General features: G+C 40.1%; 1 protein-coding gene across 1 annotated transcript; it reads right to left on the bottom strand.

Annotated features, from left to right (window-relative positions):
* Positions 1 to 556: 556 nt before the first annotated feature.
* LOC310723081 (uncharacterized protein) lies at positions 557 to 1,384 on the bottom strand (the record flags this gene model as incomplete). The annotated part of the gene is made up of 2 exons (XM_083570910.1): positions 557 to 644; positions 747 to 1,384. The coding sequence occupies 2 exons, from the start codon at positions 1,382 to 1,384 to the stop codon at positions 557 to 559; spliced, it is 726 nt and encodes a 241-aa protein (XP_083427036.1).
* Between the last annotated feature and the right edge of the window lie 15,152 nt (positions 1,385 to 16,536).

Raw genomic sequence — 16,536 nt, 5'->3', positions numbered from 1 at the left:
TCAGCGTAGGGCCCTGGGGGTCTGTACACGGTGACCAGAGCGAGTTTTCTATGCATGTCTGAAATGCAATTTTAAGAACAATTACTTCAAATGATTTAAAGCTGAATCCTAATCTCTGACTAACATTAAGAGAAGCACTATAAATGGTTCCTACACCCCCCCCACGACCAGTCTGACGGGGCTCATGCTTATAAACATATCCTGACGGTGTCGACTCGTTTAGACCCATATAATCACCTGGTTTAATCCAGGTCTCAGTGAGACAGAGTGCTGAGAGATTATTCTCTGTGATCATCTCATTTACAATCAGTGCTTTGGGTGCAAGTGATCTAATGTTTAAAAGACCGAACTTTAGAACTTTGTTGTGTTTGTTTATCTGGCATTTTTCAGTTTTAACTGCAATAAGATTATTTCTGGATCTTGTGTATGTAATTCTTGGTTTTACTACCCGAGGAATAGATACGGTTTCTATAAACTGGGCTGTGTGTGAACTTGTAACTATTTGGTCTGTAGTATGCGTGTTCTTATAGTTGAAGATTTCTTGATGTCTTACCAGTCAGATGGTGTGTAGTATCCTAGAGATGTTATCTGATAGCACTGCTGCTCCAACTCTGCTGGGGTGCAGGCCATCAGGGCGGAAGAACCTCGGACGCTCCCAGAAACAGTTCCAGTTATTAACAAAGAGAAGTTTATGTTCTCGACACCATGACTGTAACCATTCATTTAGAGCTAAAAGTCTACTAAACTTCTCAGCCCCTCGCTGGTAAGTGGGAAGAGGTCCTGACACAATGATCCTCGTTGTGGGCGATGTGCTGCGTACCGTCTCCACCAGGATCCTGAAGTCCCTCTTTAAGATCTCCGTTTGCCGCAGCCTGGTGTCGTTTGCTCTGGCATGGAGAACAACCGCTCCGAAGTTCTCGTTCAGGATCGCGGGTACCTGCGCAGCGACATCCAGAACACGAGCACCAGGAAAACAGCGAGTGTGCACGTTACCTTTAGCTCGGGTAGCGCGGACATGCCGGACGATGGAATCTCCGAGAATCACAGTGTCGCGTTCCGTCTCGCGGAGGGGGACGAAGCGGTTCTCGGTCGAGATCTCGAAGGCCGGTGGTGGAGGTGGAGACGTCCTCGATCGGGGCTTGGCTTGTCTCTTCCGCCGCTGCCGCATCCAGGGTCCATGTTGCACTGGTGCCGGAGTTGTAGGTGCGCTGGGCCTGGGCATAGAAGCACGCGGAGTTGATGTGCTGGGAGCGTTAGGTTCAACCCGGGAGTTTACCTGGGATGAGTGCGCGTCCGCCCGGGATGTTTCCAGCGCCGCTTTCCGCTCTCGCAGCCGGTCATGCTTTGCATGAAGCTCGCGAATCTGTTTCTCCAATGCCTCCATCTCCAACGCCACCGTTTGCAACTCGAACGAGTCCTCACCTGTGCTCGAATGCAGACAAACAACCGGCATAGTGCTTATAGTCATGAACAGATTTATTATACAGAGATGTGAGTGAGAGAAAATAAATGTAAACAACACTAGTTATAGTCGAGTTAACTAACTACAGGCACAAGTCAGGAAGACAAAAACAATTAAGGATTATTAAAAGAGGAAAAACGGATGGATAGATAGCAAAGTTTGTTTGAAAGACGCCAAAAGAGATACAAACACGTAACTCGCGGCAAACAAGTCAAACACAGGAAGCTACGTCACAGGAAGTTACGTCACATCAAGATGGTGAGAAGGCATAGATAGAAGGGCAATCAAACCATAACCCTAACCCTCTAACCCTAACCCAAACGCTAATCCTCACCCAAACCCTAATCCTAACCCTAATCAATGTCTGAATAACACTTCATGACTCTCTGCTCTCCCCTTCAGCCACTGCTCATAACCTTGGGGTAACTATGGACAATGAACTGTCCTTCTTCCCACATGTCACTTATGTGTCTCGTTCCTGTTGATTTCTTCTCTACAACATCCAGAGGATTTGACCATTTCTGTCCACACAGGCTGCCCAGGTTCTTGTTCAGTCTCTTGTGATTTCAAGACTGGACTACTGCAGCTCTCTGCTGGCAGGTCTCCCCCTGAACTCTATTCATCCACTGCAAATGATCCAAAATGCAGCTGCACGACTTGTGTTCAATCTGCCCAAGTTCTCCCACACCACCCCACTGCTGCTCCTCCACTGGCTTCCAGTAGCTGTACGTATCAGATTCAAAACACTGATGATGCCTACAAGGCCAAAAATGGACCAGCACCATCTTACCTCAGCGACCTCATCACATCTCTCACTGCACCACGCTGTCTGAGATCCTCCAGCACTGCTCCACTGGTACCACCTTCTCTTAGAATGAGAGGTAAGTACACTTCAAGGCTCTTCTCTGTTCTGGCACCGAGGTGGTGGAATGAACTTCCCTTAGATGTCGTACAACAGAGTCCCTGACTATCTTCAAGCGACGACTGAAGACCTTCATCTTCCGAAAACACTTAAATTAGCACTTTCCAAGTTTGTAGAATTCAAGAGTTATATTATATACGCCTCCCACCCCCTGTATGTAACTGTTACCTCGTTGAGCAGCTCCTTCAGTGACAGAATGTTACATCCTAAGTGTCTGAAGGAGCGATACAGAAGGTCTTTTCTCCCTGCAAATTGTATATAAGTTGTGTGTGAGTGAGTTGTGTATAAGTTGTGTATAAGTTGTGAGTGAGTTGTGTATAAGTTGTGTGTGAATGAGTTGTGAGTTGTGTATAAGTTGTGTGTGAGTGAGTTGTGAGTTGTGTATAAGTTGTGTGTGAGTGAGTTGTGAGATGTGTATAAGTTGTGTGTGAGTGAGTTGTGAGTTGTGTATAAGTTGTGTGTGAGTGAGTTGTGAGTTGTGTATAAGTTGTGTGTGAGTGAGTTGTGAGTTGTGTATAAGTTGTGTGAGTGAGTTGTGAGTTGTGTATAAGTTGTGTGTGAGTGAGCTGTGAGTTGTGTATAAGTTGTGAGTGAGTTGTGAGTTGTGTATAAGTTGTGTGTGAGTGAGTTGTGAGTGGTGTATAAGTTGTGTGTGAGTGAGTTGTGAGTGGTGTATAAGTTGTGCATAAGTTGTGTGTGTGAGTTGTGAGTTGTGTATAAGTTGTGTGTGAGTGAGTTGTGAGTTGTGTATAAGTTGTGTGTGAGTGAGTTGTGAGTTGTGTATAAGTTGTGTGTGAGTGAGTTGTGTATAAGTTGTGTGTGAGTGAGTTGTGAGTTGTGTATAAGTTGTGTGTGAGTGAGTTGTGTATAAGTTGTGTGAGTGAGTTGTGAGTTGTGTATAAGTTGTGAGTTGTGTATAAGTTGTGTGTGAGTGAGTTGTGAGTTGTGTATAAGTTGTGTGTGAATGAGTTGTGAGTTGTGTATAAGTTGTGTGTGAGTGAGTTGTGAGTTGTGTATAAGTTGTGTGTGAGTGAGTTGTGAGTTGTGTATAAGTTGTGTGTGAGTGAGTTGTGAGATGTGTATAAGTTGTGTGTGAGTGAGTTGTGAGATGTGTATAAGTTGTGTGTGAGTGAGTTGTGAGTTGTGTATAAGTTGTGTGTGAGTGAGTTGTGAGTGGTGTATAAGTTGTGCATAAGTTGTGTGTGTGAGTTGTGAGTTGTGTATAAGTTGTGTGTGAGTGAGTTGTGAGTTGTGTATAAGTTGTGTGTGAGTGAGTTGTGAGTGGTGTATAAGTTGTGCATAAGTTGTGTGTGAGTTGTGTATAAGTTGTGTGTGAGTGAGTTGTGTTTAAGTTGTGTGTGAGTGAGTTGTGTTTAAGTTGTGTGTGAGTGAGTTGTGAGTTGTGTACAAGTTTTGTGTGAGTTGTGTATGAGTTGTGCGTGAGTGAGTTGTGAGTTGTGTATACGTTGTGTGTGAGTGAGTTGTGTATAAATTGTGTGAGTGAGTTGTGAGTGGTGTATAAGTTGTGCATAAGTTGTGTGTGAGTGAGTTGTGAATAAGTTGTGTGTGAGTTGTGTACAAGTTGTGTGTGAGTGAGTTGTGTGTTGTGTATAAGTTGTGTGTGAGTGAGTTGTGAGATGTATATAAGTTGTGTGAGTGAGTTGTGAGTTGTGTATAAGTTGTGTGTGAGTGAGTTGTGAGTTGTGTATAAGTTGTGTGTGAGTGAGTTGTGAATAAGTTGTGTGTGAGTGAGTTGTGAGTTGTGTATACGTTGTGTGTGAGTGAGTTGTGAGTTGTGTATAAGTTGTGTGTGAGTGAGTTGTGAGATGTGTATAAGTTGTGTGTGAGTGAGTTGTGTATAAGTTGTGAGTGAGTTGTGAGTGGTGTATAAGTTGTGTATAAGTTGTGTGAGTGAGTTGTGAGTTGTGTATAAGTTGTGAGTAAATTGTGAGTTGTGTATAAGTTGTGTGTGAGTGAGTTGTGAGTGGTGTATAAGTTATGTATAAGTTATGGTTGAGTGAGTTGTGAGTTGTGTATAAGTTGTGTGAGTGAGTTGTGAGTTGTGTATAAGTTGTGTGTGAGTTGTGAGTTGTGTATAAGTTGTGTGTGAGTGAGTTGTGAGTTATGTATAAGTTGTGTGTGAGTGAGTTGTGTATAAGTTGTGTGTGAGTGAGTTGTGTATAAGTTGTGTGTGAGTGAGTTGTGAGTTGTGTATAAGTTGTGTGTGAGTGAGTTGTGAGTTGTGTATACGTTGTGTGTGAGTGAGTTGTGAGTTGTGTATACGTTGTGTGTGAGTGAGTTGTGAGATGTGTATAAGTTATGTGTGAGTGAGTTGTGAGTTGTGTATAAGTTGTGTGAGTGAGTTGTGAGTTGTGTATAAGTTGTGAGTGAGTTGTGAGTTGTGTATAAGTTGTGTGTGAGTGAGTTGTGAGTGGTGTATAAGTTGTGCATAAGTTGTGTGTGTGAGTTGTGAGTTGTGTATAAGTTGTGTGTGAGTTGTGTATAAGTTGTGTGAGTGAGTTGTGTATAAGTTATGCGTGAGTGAGTTGTGAATACGTTGTGTGTGAGTGAGTTGTGTGTGAGTGTAAGTTGTGTGTGAGTGAGTTGTGAGTTGTGTATAAGTTGTGTGTGAGTGAGTTGTGAGTTGTGTATAAGTTGTGAGTAAATTGTGAGTTGTGTATAAGTTGTGTGTGAGTGAGTTGTGAGTGGTGTATAAGTTGTGTATAAGTTATGTGTGAGTGAGTTGTGAGTTGTGTATAAGTTGTGTGAGTGAGTTGTGAGTTGTGTATAAGTTGTGTGTGAGTTGTGAGTTGTCTATAAGTTGTGTGTGAGTGAGTTGTGAGTTATGTAAAAGTTGTGTGTGAGTGAGTTGTGTATAAGTTGTGTGTGAGTGAGTTGTGTATAAGTTGTGTGTTAGTGAGTTGTGAGTTGTGTATAAGTTGTGTGTGAGTGAGTTGTGAGATGTGTATAAGTTGTGTGTGAGTGAGTTGTGAGTTGTGTATACGTTGTGTGTGAGTGAGTTGTGTATAAGTTATGTGTGAGTGAGTTGTGAGTTGTGTATAAGTTGTTTGTGAGTGAGTTGTGAGTTGTGTATAAGTTGTGTGTGAGTGAGTTGTGAGTTGTGTATAAGTTGTGTGAGTGATTTGTGAGTTGTGTAAAAGTTGTGTGAGTGAGTTGTGAGTTGTGTATAAGTTGTGTGTGAGTGAGTTGTGTATAAGTTGTGTGTGAGTGAGTTGTGAGTTGTGTATAAGTTGTGTGTGAGTGAGTTGTGAGTTGTGTATACGTTGTTTGTGAGTGAGTTGTGAGTTGTGTATACGTTGTGTGTGAGTGAGTTGTGTATAAGTTGTGTGTGAGTGAGTTGTGAGTTGTGTATAAGTTGTGTGAGTGAGTTGTGAGTTGTGTATAAGTTGTGTGTGAGTAAGTTGTGAGTTGTGTATAAGTTGTGAGTGAGTTGTGAGTTGTGTATAAGTTGTGTGTGAGTGAGTTGTGAGTGGTGTATAAGTTGTACATAAGTTGTGTGTGTGAGTTGTGAGTTGTGTATAAGTTGTGTGTGAGTTGTGTATAAGTTGTGTGAGTGAGTTGTGTATAAGTTATGCGTGAGTGAGTTGTGAATACGTTGTGTGTGAGTGAGTTGTGAGTTGTGTGTGAGTGTAAGTTGTGTGTGAGTGAGTTGTGTATAAGTTGTGTGTGAGTGAGTTGTGAGTTGTGTATAAGTTGTGAGTAAATTGTGAGTTGTGTATAAGTTGTGTGTGAGTGAGTTGTGAGTGGTGTATAAGTTGTGTATAAGTTATGTGTGAGTGAGTTGTGAGTTGTGTATAAGTTGTGTGAGTGAGTTGTGAGTTGTGTATAAGTTGTGTGTGAGTTGTGAGTTGTGTATAAGTTGTGTGTGAGTGAGTTGTGAGTTATGTATAAGTTGTGTGTGAGTGAGTTGTGTATAAGTTGTGTGTGAGTGAGTTGTGTATAAGTTGTGTGTGAGTGAGTTGTGAGTTGTGTATAAGTTGTGTGTGAGTGAGTTGTGAGATGTGTATAAGTTGTGTGTGAGTGAGTTGTGAGTTGTGTATACGTTGTGTGTGAGTGAGTTGTGTATAAGTTATGTGTGAGTGAGTTGTGAGTTGTGTATAAGTTGTTTGTGAGTGAGTTGTGAGTTGTGTATAAGTTGTGTGTGAGTGAGTTGTGAGTTGTGTATAAGTTGTGTGTGAGTGAGTTGTGAGTTGTGTATAAGTTGTGTGAGTGATTTGTGAGTTGTGTATAAGTTGTGTGAGTGAGTTGTGAGTTGTGTATAAGTTGTGTGTGAGTGAGTTGTGTATAAGTTGTGTGAGTGAGTTGTTAGTTGTGTATACGTTGTGTGAGTGAGTTGTGAGTTGTGTATAAGTTGTGTGTGAGTGAGTTGTGTATAAGTTGTGTGAGTGAGTTGTTAGTTGTGTATACGTTGTGTGAGTGAGTTGTGAGTTGTGTATAAGTTGTGTGTGAGTGAGTTGTTAGTTGTGTATAAGTTGTGTGTGAGTGAGTTGTGAGTTGTGTATAAGTTGTGTGTGGGTGAGCTGTGAGATGTGTATATGTTGTGTGTGAGTGAGTTGTGAGTTGTGTATAAGTTGTGTGTGAGTGAGTTGTGAGTTGTGTATAAGTTGTGTGTGAGTGAGTTGGAGTTGTGTATAAGATGTGTGTGGGTGAGTTGTGTATAAATTGTGTCTGAGTGACTTGTGAGTTGTGTATAAGTTGTGTGTGAGTGAGTTGTGAGTTGTGTATACATTGTGTGAGTGAGTTGTGAGATGTGTATAAGTTGTGTGTGAGTGAGTTGTGAGTTGTGTATAAGTTGTGTGTGAGTGAGTTGTGTATAAGTTGTGTGTGAGTGAGTTGTGTATAAGTTGTGTGTGAGTGAGTTGTGTATAAGTTGTGTGTGAGTGAGTTGTGAGTTGTGTATAAGTTGTGTGTGAGTGAGTTGTGAGTTGTGTATAAGTTGTGTGTGAGTGAGTTGTGAGATGTGTATAAGTTGTGTGTGAGTGAGTTTTGAGTTGTGTATACGTTGTGTGTGAGTGAGTTGTGTATAAGTTGTGTGTGAGTGAGTTGTGAGTTGTGTATAAGTTGTGTGAGTGAGTTGTGAGTTGTGTATAAGTTGTGTGTGAGTGAGTTGTGAGTTGTGTATAAGTTGTGTGTGAATGAGTTGTGAGTTGTGTATAAGTTGTGTGTGAGTGAGTTGTGTATAAGTTGTGTGTGAGTGAGTTGTGAGATGTGTATAAGTTACGTGTGAGTGAGTTGTGGGTTGTGTATAAGTTGTGTGAGTGAGTTGTGAGTTGTGTATAAGTTGTGTGTGAGTGAGTTGTGAGTTGTGTATAAGTTGTGAGTGACTTGTGAGTTGTGTATAAGATGTGTGTGAGTGAGTTGTGAGTGGTGTATAAGTTGTGTATAAGTTGTGTGTGTGAGTTGTGAGTTGTGTATAAGTTGTGTGTGAGTTGTGTATAAGTTGTGTGAGTGCGTTGTGAGTTGTGTATAAGTTATGCGTGAGTGAGTTGTGAATACGTTGTGTGTGAGTGAGTTGTGAGTTGTGTGTGAGTGAATTGTGTATAAGTTGTGTGTGAGTGAGTTGTGTATAAGTTGTGAGTGAGTTGTGTATACATTGTGTGAGTGAGTTGTAAGATGTGTATAAGTTGTGTGTGAGTGATTTGTGAGTTGTGTATAAGTTGTGTGTGAGTGAGTTGTGAGTTGTGTATAAGTTGTGTGTGAGTGAGTTGTGAGTTGTGTATAAGTTGTGTGTGAGTGAGTTGTGTATAAGTTGTGTGTGAGTGAGTTGTGAGTTGTGTATACGTTGTGTGTGAGTGAGTTGTGTATAAGTTGTGTGTGAGTGAGTTGTGAGTTGTGTGAGTGAGTTGTGAGTTGTGTATAAGTTGTGTGTGAGTGAGTTGTGAGTTGTGTATAAGTTGTGTGTGAATGAGTTGTGAGTTGTGTATAAGTTGTGTGTGAGTGAGTTGTGTATAAGTTGTGTGTGAGTGAGTTGTGAGATGTGTATAAGTTACGTGTGAGTGAGTTGTGAGTTGTGTATAAGTTGTGTGAGTGAGTTGTGAGTTGTGTATAAGTTGTGTGTGAGTGAGTTGTGAGTTGTGTATAAGTTGTGAGTGACTTGTGAGTTGTGTATAAGATGTGTGTGAGTGAGTTGTGAGTGGTGTATAAGTTGTGTATAACTTGTGTGTGTGAGTTGTGAGTTGTGTATAAGTTGTGTGTGAGTTGTGTATAAGTTGTGTGAGTGAGTTGTGAGTTGTGTATAAGTTATGCGTGAGTGAGTTGTGAATACGTTGTGTGTGAGTGAGTTGTGAGTTGTGTGTGAGTGAGTTGTGTATAAGTTGTGTGTGAGTGAGTTGTGTATAAGTTGTGAGTGAGTTGTGTATACATTGTGTGAGTGAATTGTAAGATGTGTATAAGTTGTGTGTGAGTGATTTGTAAGTTGTGTATAAGTTGTGTGTGAGTGAGTTGTGTATAAGTTATGCGTGAGTGAGTTGTAAGATGTGTATAAGTTGTGTGTGAGTGAGTTGTGTATAAGTTGTGTGTGAGTGAGTTGTGAGTTGTGTATAAGTTGTGTGTGAGTGAGTTGTGAGTTGTGTATAAGTTGTGAGTAAATTGTGAGTTGTGTATAAGTTGTGTGTGAGTGAGTTGTGAGTTGTGTATAAGTTGTGTGAGTGAGTTGTGAGTTGTGTATAAGTTGTGTGTGAGTGAGTTGTGAGTTATGTATAAGTTGTGTGTGAGTGAGTTGTGTATAAGTTGTGTGTGAGTGAGTTGTGGATAAGTTGTGTGTGTGAGTTGTGAGTTGTGTATAAGTTGTTTGTGAGTTGTGTATAAGTTGTGTGAGTGAGTTGTGAGTTGTGTATAAGTTATGCGTGAGTGAGTTGTGAATACGTTGTGTGTGAGTGAGTTGTGAGTTGTGTGTGAGTAAATTGTGAGTTGTGTATAAGTTGTGTGTGAGTGAGTTGTGAGTTGTGTATAAGTTGTGAGTGAGTTGTGTATACATTGTGTGAGTGAGTTGTAAGATGTGTATAAGTTGTGTGTGAGTGATTTGTGAGTTGTGTATAAGTTGTGTGTGAGTGAATTGTGTATAAGTTATGCGTGAGTGAGTTGTAAGATGTGTATAAGTTGTGTGTGAGTGAGTTGTGTATAAGTTGTGTGTGAGTGAGTTGTGAGTTGTGTATAAGTTGTGTGTGAGTGAGTTGTGAGTGGTGTATACGTTGTGTGAGTGAGTTGTGAGATGTGTATAAGTTGTGTGTGAGTGAGTTGTGAGATGTGTATAAGTTGTGTATGAGTGTGTTGTGAGTTGTGTATAAGTTGTGTGAGTGAGTTGTGAGTTGTGTATAAGTTGTGTGTGAGTGAGTTGTGTATAAGTTGTGAGTGAGTTGTTTATACATTGTGTGAGTGAGTTGTAAGATGTGTATAAGTTGTGTGTGAGTGATTTGTGAGTTGTGTATAAGTTGTGTGTGAGTGAGTTGTGTATAAGTTATGTGTGAGTGAGTTGTGAGATGTGTATAAGTTGTGTGTGAGTGAGTTGTGTATAAGTTGTGTGTGAGTGAGTTGTGAGTTGTGTATAAGTTGTGTGTGAGTGAGTTGTGAGTTGTGTATACATTGTGTGAGTGAGTTGTGAGATGTGTATAAGTTGTGTGTGAGTGAGTTGTGAGTTGTGTATAAGTTGTGTGTGAGTGAGTTGTGTATAAGTTATGCGTGAGTGAGTTGTGAGATGTGTATCAGTTGTGTGTGAGTGAGTTGTGTATAAGTTGTGTGTGAGTGAGTTGTGAGTTGTGTATAAGTTGTGTGTGAGTGAGTTGTGAGTTGTGTATAAGTTGTGTGTGAGTGAGTTGTGAGTTGTATATAAGTTGTGTGTGAGTGAGTTGTGAGTTGTGTATAAGTTGTGTGTGAGTGAGTTGTGAGTTGTGTATACGTTGTGTGAGTGAGTTGTGAGATGTGTATAAGTTGTGTGTGATTGAGTTGTGAGTTGTGTATAAGTTGTGTGTGAGTGAGTTGTGAGATGTGTATAAGTTGTTTGTGAGTGAGTTGTGAGTTGTGTATAAGTTGTGTGTGAGTGAGTTGTGAGTTGTGTATAAGTTGTGTGAGTGATTTGTGAGTTGTGTATAAGTTGTGTGAGTGAGTTGTGAGTTGTGTATAAGTTGTGTGTGAGTGAGTTGTGTATAAGTTGTGTGAGTGAGTTGTGAGTTGTGTATACCTTGTGTGAGTGAGTTGTGAGTTGTGTATAAGTTGTGTGTGAGTGAGCTGTGAGATGTGTATATGTTGTGTGTGAGTGAGTTGTGAGTTGTGTATAAGTTGTGTGTGAGTGAGTTGTGAGTTGTGTATAAGTTGTGTGTGAGTGAGTTGTGAGTTGTGTATAAGGTGTGTGTGAGTGAGTTGTAAGTTGTGTATAAGTTGTGAGTGAGTTGTGTATACATTGTGTGAGTGAGTTGTAAGATGTGTATAAGTTGTGTGTGAGGGATTTGTGAGTTGTGTATAAGTTGTGTGTGAGTGAGTTGTGTATAAGTTGTGTGTGAGTGAGTTGTGAGTTATGTATAAGTTGTGTGTGAGTGAGTTGTGAGTTGTGTATACGTTGTGTGAGTGAGTTGTGAGATGTGTATAAGTTGTGTGTGAGTGAGTTGTGAGTTGTGTATAAGTTGTGTGTGAGTGAGTTGTGAGTTGTGTATACGTTGTGTGTGAGTGAGTTGTGTATAAGTTGTGTGTGAGTGAGTTGTGAGTTGTGTATAAGTTGTGTGTGAGTGAGTTGTGAGTTGTGTATACATTGTGTGAGTGAGTTGTGAGATGTGTATAAGTTGTGTGTGAGTGAGTTGTGAGTTGTGTATAAGTTGTGTGTGAGTGAGTTGTGTATAAGTTATGCGTGAGTGAGTTGTGAGATGTGTATCAGTTGTGTGTGAGTGAGTTGTGTATAAGTTGTGTGTGAGTGAGTTGTGAGTTGTGTATAAGTTGTGTGTGAGTGAGTTGTGAGTTGTGTATAAGTTGTGTGTGAGTGAGTTGTGAGTTGTGTATAAGTTGTGTGTGAGTGAGTTGTGAGTTGTGTATAAGTTGTGTGTGAGTGAGTTGTGAGTTGTATATAAGTTGTGTGTGAGTGAGTTGTGAGTTGTGTATAAGTTGTGTGTGAGTGAGTTGTGAGTTGTGTATACGTTGTGTGAGTGAGTTGTGAGTTGTGTATAAGTTGTGTGTGAGTGAGTTGTGAGTTGTGTATAAGTTGTGTGTGAGTGAGTTGTGAGTTGTGTATAAGTTGTGTGTGAGTGAGTTGTGAGATGTGTATAAGTTGTGTGTGAGTGAGTTGTGAGTTGTGTATAAGTTGTGTGAGTGATTTGTGAGTTGTGTATAAGTTGTGTGAGTGAGTTGTGAGTTGTGTATAAGTTGTGTGTGAGTGAGTTGTGTATAAGTTGTGTGAGTGAGTTGTGAGTTGTGTATACGTTGTGTGAGTGAGTTGTGAGTTGTGTTTAAGTTGTGTGTGAGTGAGTTGTTAGTTGTGTATAAGTTGTGTGTGAGTGAGTTGTGAGTTGTGTATAAGTTGTGTGTGAGTGAGCTGTGAGATGTGTATATGTTGTGTGTGAGTGAGTTGTGAGTTGTGTATAATTTGTGTGTGAGTGAGTTGTGTATAAGTTGTGTGTGAGTGAGCTGTGAGATGTGTATATGTTGTGTGTGAGTGAGTTGTGAGTTGTGTATAATTTGTGTGTGAGTGAGTTGTGTATAAGTTGTGTGTGAGTGAGCTGTGAGATGTGTATATGTTGTGTGTGAGTGAGTTGTGAGTTGTGTATAATTTGTGTGTGAGTGAGTTGTGTATAAGTTGTGTGTGAGTGAGTTGTGAGTTGTGTATAAGTTGTGTGTGAGTGAGTTGTAAGTTGTGTATAAGTTGTGAGTGAGTTGTGTATACGTTGTGTGAGTGAGTTGTGAGATGTGTATAAGTTGTGTGTGAGTGAGTTGTGAGTTGTGTATAAGTTGTGTGTGAGTGAGTTGTGTATAAATTGTGTATAAGTTGTGTGTGAGTGAGTTGTGAGTTGTGTATAAGTTGTGAGTGAGTTGTGTATAAGTTGTGTGTGAGTGAGTTGTGAGATGTGTATAAGTTGTGAGTGAGTTGTGTATACATTGTGTGAGTGAGTTGTAAGATGTGTATAAGTTGTGTGTGAGTGAGTTGTAAGTTGTGTATAAGTTGTGTGTGAGTGATTTGTGAGTTGTGTATAAGTTGTGTGTGAGTGAGTTGTGAGTTGTGTATAAGTTGAGTGAGTTGTGTATACATTGTGTGAGTGAGTTGTAAGATGTGTATAAGTTGTGTGTGAGTGAGTTGTGAGTTGTGTATAAGTTGTGTGTGAGTGATTTGTGAGTTGTGTATAAGTTGTGTGAGTGAGTTGTGAGTTGTGTATAAGTTGTGTGTGAGTGAGTTGTGTATAAGTTGTGTGAGTGAGTTGTGAGTTGTGTATACGTTGTGTGAGTGAGTTGTGAGATGTGTATAAGTTGTGTGTGAGTGAGTTGTGAGTTGTGTATAAGTTGTGTGTGAGTGAGTTGTGAGTTGTGTATACGTTGTGTGAGTGAGTTGTGAGTTGTGTATAAGTTGTGTGTGAGTGAGTTGTGAGTTGTGTATAAGTTGTGTGTGAGTGAGTTGTGAGTTGTGTATAAGTTGTGTGTGAGTGAGTTGTGAGATGTGTATAAGTTGTGTGTGAGTGAGTTGTGAGTTGTGTATAAGTTGTGTGAGTGATTTGTGAGTTGTGTATAAGTTGTGTGAGTGAGTTGTGAGTTGTGTATAAGTTGTGTGTGAGTGAGTTGTGTATAAGTTGTGTGAGTGAGTTGTGAGTTGTGTATACGTTGTGTGAGTGAGTTGTGAGTTGTGTATAAGTTGTGTGTGAGTGAGTTGTGTATAAGTTGTGTGTGAGTGAGTTGTTAGTTGTGTATAAGTTGTGTGTGAGTGAGTTGTGAGTTGTGTATAAGTTGTGTGTGAGTGAGCTGTGAGATGTGTATATGTTGTGTGTGAGTGAGTTGTGAGTTGTGTATAAGTTGTGTGTGAGTGAGTTGTGTATAAGTTGTGTGTGAGTGAGTTGTGAGTTGTGTATAAGTTGTGTGTGAGTGAGTTGTAAGTTGTGTATAAGTTGTGAGTGAGTTGTGTATACGTTGTGTGAGTGAGTTGTGAGATGTGTATAAGTTGTGTGTGAGTGAGTTGTGAGTTGTGTATAAGTTGTGTGTGAGTGAGTTGTGAGTTGTGTATAAGTTGTGTGTGAGTGAGTTGTGAGATGTGTATAAGTTGTGTGTGAGTGAGTTGTGAGTTGTGTATAAGTTGTGTGAGTGATTTGTGAGTTGTGTATAAGTTGTGTGAGTGAGTTGTGAGTTGTGTATAAGTTGTGTGTGAGTGAGTTGTGTATAAGTTGTGTGAGTGAGTTGTGAGTTGTGTATACGTTGTGTGAGTGAGTTGTGAGTTGTGTATAAGTTGTGTGTGAGTGAGTTGTTAGTTGTGTATAAGTTGTGTGTGAGTGAGTTGTGAGTTGTGTATAAGTTGTGTGTGAGTGAGCTGTGAGATGTGTATATGTTGTGTGTGAGTGAGTTGTGAGTTGTGTATAAGTTGTGTGTGAGTGAGTTGTGGGTTGTGTATAAGTTGTGTGTGAGTGAGTTGTGAGTTGTGTATAAGTTGTGTGTGAGTGAGTTGTAAGTTGTGTATAAGTTGTGAGTGAGTTGTGTATACATTGTGTGAGTGAGTTGTAAGATGTGTATAAGTTGTGTGTGAGGGATTTGTGAGTTGTGTATAAGTTGTGTGTGAGTGAGTTGTGTATAAGTTATGCGTGAGTGAGTTGTGAGATGTGTATAAGTTGTGTGTGAGTAAGTTGTGTATAAGTTGTGTGTGAGTGAGTTGTGAGTTGTGTATAAGTTGTGTGTGAGTGAGTTGTGTATAAGTTATGCGTGAGTGAGTTGTGAGATGTGTATAAGTTGTGTGTGAGTTAGTTGTGTATAAGTTGTGTGTGAGTGAGTTGTGAGTTGTGTATAAGCTGTGTGTTTGTGAGTTGTGTATAAGTTGTGTGTGAGTGAGTTGTGAGTTGTGTATAAGTTGTGTGTGAGTGAGTTGTGAGATGTGTATAAGTTGTGTGTGAGTGAGTTGTGAGTTGTGTATAAGTTGTGTGTGAGTGAGTTGTGTATAAATTGTGTATAAGTTGTGTGTGAGTGAGTTGTGAGTTGTGTATAAGTTGTGAGTGAGTTGTGTATAAGTTGTGTGTGAGTGAGTTGTGAGATGTGTATAAGTTGTGAGTGAGTTGTGTATACATTGTGTGAGTGAGTTGTAAGATGTGTATAAGTTGTGTGTGAGTGAGTTGTAAGTTGTGTATAAGTTGTGTGTGAGTGATTTGTGAGTTGTGTATAAGTTGTGTGTGAGTGAGTTGTGAGTTGTGTATAAGTTGAGTGAGTTGTGTATACATTGTGTGAGTGAGTTGTAAGATGTGTATAAGTTGTGTGTGAGTGAGTTGTGAGTTGTGTATAAGTTGTGTGTGAGTGATTTGTGAGTTGTGTATAAGTTGTGTGAGTGAGTTGTGTATAAGTTGTGTGTGAGTGAGTTGTGTATAAGTTGTGTGAGTGAGTTGTGAGTTGTGTATACGTTGTGTGAGTGAGTTGTGAGATGTGTATAAGTTGTGTGTGAGTGAGTTGTGAGTTGTGTATAAGTTGTGTGTGAGTGAGTTGTGAGTTATGTATAAGTTGTGTGTGTGAGTGAGTTGGAGTTGTGTATAAGATGTGTGTGGGTGAGTTGTGTATAAGTTGTGTGTGAGTGAGTTGTGAGATGTGTATACATTGTGTGAGTGAGTTGTGAGATGTGTATAAGTTGTGTGTGAGTGAGTTGTGAGTTGTGTATAAGTTGTGTGTGAGTGAGTTGTGAGTTGTGTATAAGTTGTGTGTGAGTGAGTTGTGTATAAGTTATGCGTGAGTGAGTTGTGAGATGTGTATCAGTTGTGTGTGAGTGAGTTGTGTATAAGTTGTGTGTGAGTGAGTTGTGAGTTGTGTATAAGTTGTGTGTGAGTGAGTTGTGAGTTGTGTATAAGTTGTGTGTGAGTGAGTTGTGAGTTGTATATAAGTTGTGTGTGAGTGAGTTGTGAGTTGTGTATAAGTTGTGTGTGAGTGAGTTGTGAGTTGTGTATACGTTGTGTGAGTGAGTTGTGAGTTGTGTATACGTTGTGTGAGTGAGTTGTGAGATGTGTATAAGTTGTGTGTGAGTGAGTTGTGAGTTGTGTATAAGTTGTGTGTGAGTGAGTTGTGAGATGTGTATAAGTTGTTTGTGAGTGAGTTGTGAGTTGTGTATAAGTTGTGTGTGAGTGAGTTGTGAGTTGTGTATAAGTTGTGTGAGTGATTTGTGAGTTGTGTATAAGTTGTGTGAGTGAGTTGTGAGTTGTGTGTGAGTGCGTTGTGAGTTGTGTATAAGTTGTGAGTGACTTGTGAGTTGTGTATAAGATGTGTGTGAGTGAGTTGTGAGTGGTGTATAAGTTGTGGATAAGTTGTGTGTGTGAGTTGTGAGTTGTGTATGAGTTGTGTGTGAGTGAGTTGTGAGTTGTGTATAAGTTGTGAGTAAGTTGTGAGTTGTGTATAAGTTGTGTGTGAGTGAGTTGTGTATAAGTTGTGTGTGAGTGAGTTGTGAGATGTGTATAAGTTACATGTGAGTGAGTTGTGAGTTGTGTATAAGTTGTGTGAGTGAGTTGTGAGTTGTGTATAAGTTGTGTGAGTGAGTTGTGAGTTGTGTATAAGTTGTGTGTGAGTGAGTTGTGAGTTGTGTATAAGTTGTGAGTGACTTGTGAGTTGTGTATAAGATGTGTGTGAGTGAGTTGTGAGTGGTGTATAAGTTGTGGATAAGTTGTGTGTGTGAGTTGTGAGTTGTGTATAAGTTGTGTATAAGTTGTGTGAGTGAGTTGTGAGTTGTGTATAAGTTGTGTGTGAGTGAGTTGTGAGTTGTGTATAAGTTGTGAGTAAGTTGTGAGTTGTGTATAAGTTGTGTGTGAGTGAGTTGTGTATAAGTTGTGTGTGAGTGAGTTGTGAGTTGTGTATAAGTTGTAAGTAAGTTGTGAGTTGTGTATAAGTTGTGTGTGAATGAGTTGTGAGTTGTGTATAAGTTGTAAGTAAGTTGTGAGTTGTGTATAAGTTGTGTGTGAATGAGTTGTGAGTTGTGTATAAGTTGTGTGTGAGTGAG

This window comes from Silurus aristotelis (assembly GCF_946808225.1).
Source record: "Silurus aristotelis genome assembly, contig: scaffold_117, whole genome shotgun sequence".
Lineage (NCBI taxonomy): Eukaryota > Metazoa > Chordata > Actinopteri > Siluriformes > Siluridae > Silurus > Silurus aristotelis.
Note: the sequence above shows the minus strand (reverse complement) of the source record. Positions and strands in the feature narration are given on the sequence as shown.